Raw genomic sequence first — 5,090 nt, 5'->3', positions numbered from 1 at the left:
TTTTGCCACACCATCCACGAAGGGGATTATCCTATGTTAAATTACATATCGATAAACCCTTGCTGAAGGACTGTTTCTTCCTTCCTCCATATTCAAATGCAGTGTATTCTCTGAATTTTTTAGTTCCATGAAAAGGAAAGATTTTAGGAAAAAAAAAACCCAACACATTAGGATTGGTGTAATATTTTTGAAACCATCAGGGATTAAATAAATAGCCAATTTCCATTTATACACAAAATAGTTACCTATTCCAAACAGTACAAAGGGAGTGAACAGCTGTACTCCTAAAACAGTCTTTACCTAGGAATACTCGTTGATAATTTAAACAAATTTATCCCTAATCCACTCTGAAATCTCTAAATTTAAGTTAGTTCAGAAAACAAAAGATAACTCCTTGACTTAGTTGCATGATATAATTCTTCTTTCTCAGATATAGTTTAGACAATCCTAATAAATTTACACAAAGATAGGGTTAATATTATTTACTAACGAGTAGCACACCCAACTGTCTAATCAGAGCACTTAAATTTTTGAGCATGAATATTTAATATGTATTTTTTAGTTTGTTTTCGATTTTATGCTATAGTATAGACAGTTTCACTTTCAGCTTTCAGGCACTCAAGGCCTTTTTTTTTTTGGCGGGAGGTGGAGTTCTTTTGGGTTTTTACTCTAAGCTATTTTTTTAATGGAAGTCCTCGAGAACGTTTCTAATCTAAACGTCCTCAATCACTCCATAACCATTGAACACCATTTCATCACACGTTGAAAGGAGTGGAGTCCCAAAGGCTGAACGAATAATTCATTAGACAATAGCAAGGGAAAATGCTTTCTTTCCCCCATTTATTTCATTAACCAAAATTATTGTCTGTTATAAAATTATAAATAGTGGGGGGGAAATGAAGAGGTTAGTGAATGGGTACAAACATACAGTTAGATAGAAGTAGTTCTAATATTTGATAACAGACTAGAGTGACTACAGTTAATAACAATGGAATGATAGAAGACAGAACTTGAAATGTTCCCAACGCATAGAAACAATAAATACCCCAGGTGATGAGTACCCTAAGCGCCCCGACTTGATCATTACACATTCTATGCTTGTAACAAATACATGTACCCCATACAGGTGTAAAATATCACGTCACTAAAAGAAAACAAGTAGCCAAAATCAACCATTAATATTCAACCATTAATACTGCTGACTTTGCTCCATCCAAATACTATAATTTACTTAAACATTTCAAAATAGGATAAGCTCTCCTGGGCCATTCCAGGGGCAAACAGTGTCCTTAATTCCTAATGGTTACTTTTAAGTGTTTGAAGCTATTAAAACAGTTGAAATGTTGGCAATGCTAAATATGGTTACAGGAATAGTATGGAAACTTGTATTAAACATTTTATTTTTATACCTTTTTTGTGTGTGTGGAGTGAGCTAGGAATAGTGCATTGACAAATGAACAACCACCAGTGACTTGTGTACAATCAGTGTGGACACGTTTCAGTTGTAACAAAATGATGCTGGCCCTCCAGCTGCCATTTTCTAGGTCTGCTACACCAGACACCAGGGCTTAACTCTTGCTCATCCATCAAATTACGCTCTCAGATTTCGCATGCACTGTAGATAAATGTGTAAGAAAGGAAATCGTTTAAAAGCACAACATTATTGTAGACAGACAATGCCCTGAGTGAAATCACATGTGGGTGACTTAAGGCAGGGCCCTAAACCGGCTAGAAAAAGGAAGCAAGTCATGAACAATTTATGTGGAGGGGTTTGGAAGTCTTGATCACCATTCCATGATCTACCTTGTCCATTTTCAACACATGGAAATTATTAGTGCAAGATGGTACTTTTAAATAGACCCAAGAATGCAGATGAATGTAGGTTTATAGGACTGACTCATATTCATTCCAAAATCCTACCAAAAAGCTATTAAAGTGTCAAGTCTTCAAATTTTAATCTTTGTTGTTACCTACATGTATGTAATAATATGTGTATACAAGCTATTTACAGCTTTGTAATTAACTGAATTTGGGGATACTTTCTTTGTGCATTTTCACAGTGTACTGAAATGAATGGTGGGCACGTCAATACTTTTCGGTGAATCAGACTTAAATGTGATTGCTGAAGAATACATCCCACTTAGGCATTCATGCTGAAGCCAGCAACAATTGTCCGTGACCTTTAACACGCCCGCTCTCCAAATCAGTGCAGATCGCTAGTCACACGAAGCTTGTATTTTAGGACTCGCGGATCCTTCATAGCAGAGGTTCTCCCTGTCTTTCTGCCTGACTCCCCCCCGCCCCCGACCTCGACACGACCCCCCCCCCCCACCCCCCAGAAACATCACACATGCAGAATGGCCCCGCATCTGATCTCCAGCTTTCGGGCACAAGCGCCGCCTCCCTTTGCAGCGCGTCTGGAGTAGTTTCTTTTGTAAACGCCCTAAGGTGGGGAGGGCCGCGGGCTGCGACTGTGAGGCGCAGAGGAAGACGCCGCCGCGGAGGTAACCGCCAGGATTGCAGCGCTGATTGCTACGCGGAGCCAAGTTGGGCGTCTTGGACGGAATCCACCTCCACTGCGGAGTTATCACGAGAAGAACGAGAACAATATGGCCAGGATCCCGGTGGGAGAAGCTACTGTTACCCCTCCGCGGGCCGCAGCTCCCCGGGTCTACGTCACCGGCGGTGAAGGGGCGCTCGCCCTCGCTAGCTCCGACCGGCCCCTCCCCTCCCCCGCCCCCGCGCGCCCTCCCTCCCCTCCCCCACCCCGGCCATCCCTGCCCTGTAACGGGAGAGCATTTTGGAGTCAAATTAGGATTTCTAGTCCCAGACTCAACTTTATTACAACTAAGTACTGCTCCTGGGGAGTAGGTGAGGTGAAGAAGTTTTGAGAACAGAAAAATAAGAGTTGAACTTTCAAGGCCACCAGTAAACAACTCCTTCATTTTTAAATGGCCATGTGGCAGAGCCGCTGTTTGAAGTCTTTCCAGCGGGACCTCTGTGACCCTTGATTCAGGACTTAATGTATTGATCCTGCATCTGAACACCCCCAGAGGCATTTACCAGGAAGTTGAGTGACACGCACACGCTACGCCGTGTGTAATGCACACGCACCTGGGACCCCCGAAGGGGTGTCCCCATTTCAGTCCAGATGGGGCGCAGTGCCCAGGTGCCCGCCGGCGGGAACCGCATCCCGAGCACGTTTGTACGTATGGATGCGCGTGTACGCGTGGAAACGGCCTCCGGGAGCCGGGGCTGCCGCAGCCTTAGACCTTGATGAGGGGCGACCACTGGCCGCTGGAATCGTGATTCAGTGCTATTAGGGGAGGAACTGGCTGTGTCTGAGTCACTGCAAGCCTCCAGACTGTCCCCGCAGTGTGGCAGAACTTTGTGCTGATGAGACAATAGTGGAGTGTGCGTTTCCTACAGGGCAGACCATTCCCGGGCTGGGGGAAGCCTCCGGCCCCCTCCCCGTGCCGCGCAGCCCCCCGAACCCGGCCGGTGCCGGGGCCCCCGCGGGGCGAGCGCGTCCCGGGCGCGCTCGGGCGGCGCGAGGAGGGGGCCGGGCGCGCGGTGGGCCCTGTGCGCCCTCGCGCGTCCCCCGCGCCCGGGCGCAGCTGGCGCGGTCGGTCTAGTGCAGCGCTCGGCTCCGCGCCGCGGGCGCTCGGCTTCACCTTCAGATGCGCGGGGCGGGCGCGTCCTCCTCCCCAGGCCCGCCGCCTCCCCGCCAAGGTAGGGGCCACGGGCGGGGGGAGGGCTGCGCCGCAGGGGCCGCGGGCGGGCGGTGGGCGCGGGGCCCGGAGCCCCGACGTGCCCCAGACTCTAGTGTGCGCCGCTGGGGGTGGAGGGGAAGCGCTGGGGAGGGGGGTGCGCCGGGGAGGGGCCCCCCGGGCGCGGGGAGGGCTACTTGGCTTTCCGTGTGGGTAGTTGCTCTGCTCTGCAATTTCAGGATAGGGGAAGATGCAACTTCGGGCGGCGGGGCGAGCGCCCGGGAGGTGGTTTTTACTGCAGTGGAGGGGCGGGGTGGGGGCCGGGGTGGGAGCGCGGAAGAAGCTCTGGCTTTGTACACTTCGTCAAAGGCGACGGGGGAGGAGGGGAGCTCGGATGCGCTCTCCATCCATTAGGAGACAAAGAGCAAATTGCCTTAAAGTAAAATGCTCTGGCTAATGAAGTTGGGTGATGGGGCTGCGGGCCCGAGGAGCCGCTTCAATTATTAAGGGTTTGGCGGATGGGATCGATGCCTGTGGGCACCGCGCGCTGCTGCCTAGGGGACGTGTTTGCTTGGAGGGGGGGTGGCCTTGTTTTTTACGGCCCCCTCACCGGCTGCCTGCCAGTCTGCTGAGAGCTTCTAAGTGACCCTAACATTAAAGAAGTGAGAGGTCCTGGAAGGGAAGTTCGGGCGGGGGAGGGGGTGGGGGCGAGGGTCTGGCATCGACTCGGAGAGGGGTGGGCAGGGACTCCTCGGAGCTGCGCCCCGCCGGGTGCGGGTGGGGAGGCCTCGGTGGCGAGATGAACCCGGGTGTATGAAGGAAGAATGCGGTGGCGTGTGTGTGGTTGGGCGGGAGGTTGGGGGAGGCGCCTCCGCTGCCATTTCCAGGGAGAACTAACAGACTGAATAGTTACGATCAGTATTTAGATTAAACCGCCTCAAGTTTTAAAGAAACTTTGTATGAATAAGTTTGTTAAATGGCAGCCGAGTGGGGTATTTAAAAGCAGCAGTTTGTGTGTGCGGTGAGGAAAGCCAGTGGACCCCCGCAATTAGGGACCAGAGGGAACCAGCCTTTTACCCGAAAAATGTGGGTCTGTAAGTCAGCCCCCTCTATTATCAGCGTTAATAAGCTTCCCGCAGCAGACCGGGAGCTCTGGGGGCTGTGTGTGTGTCTTACTCATTCCGCTGATAAAGAGTCACTGGGTCTCCGGGTGTGCAAAGATCAACTTGCGCAGCCCTCTTTTTAAATATATTCATTCTGTGCTTTATTTAATCCAGATGCACAAAAAGCCATTTGCTGCTGCATTGTTGGTTTACATTTTTTGAAAAGACGACTGGTGTAACCTGTGGAGTTTGAAATGCAAATAAGAGCCTGTGGGAG

The 5,090-nt window shown here is 50.1% G+C and overlaps 1 protein-coding gene across 1 annotated transcript; it reads right to left on the bottom strand.

The window, feature by feature from the left end:
- Window positions 1-2,203: 2,203 nt before the first annotated feature.
- LOC105739661 (putative uncharacterized protein C18orf65) lies at window positions 2,204-3,192 on the bottom strand. Its single transcript, XM_030808796.1, is given in 4 exon segments — window positions 2,204-2,310; window positions 2,313-2,369; window positions 2,372-2,637; window positions 3,122-3,192. Coding segments are annotated over 4 exon segments (501 nt in total).
- Between the last annotated feature and the right edge of the window lie 1,898 nt (window positions 3,193-5,090).

Source organism: Nomascus leucogenys, unplaced genomic scaffold, assembly GCF_006542625.1.
Source record: "Nomascus leucogenys isolate Asia unplaced genomic scaffold, Asia_NLE_v1 000854F_79605_qpd_obj, whole genome shotgun sequence".
Classification (NCBI taxonomy): domain Eukaryota; kingdom Metazoa; phylum Chordata; class Mammalia; order Primates; family Hylobatidae; genus Nomascus; species Nomascus leucogenys.
Note: the sequence above shows the minus strand (reverse complement) of the source record. Positions and strands in the feature narration are given on the sequence as shown.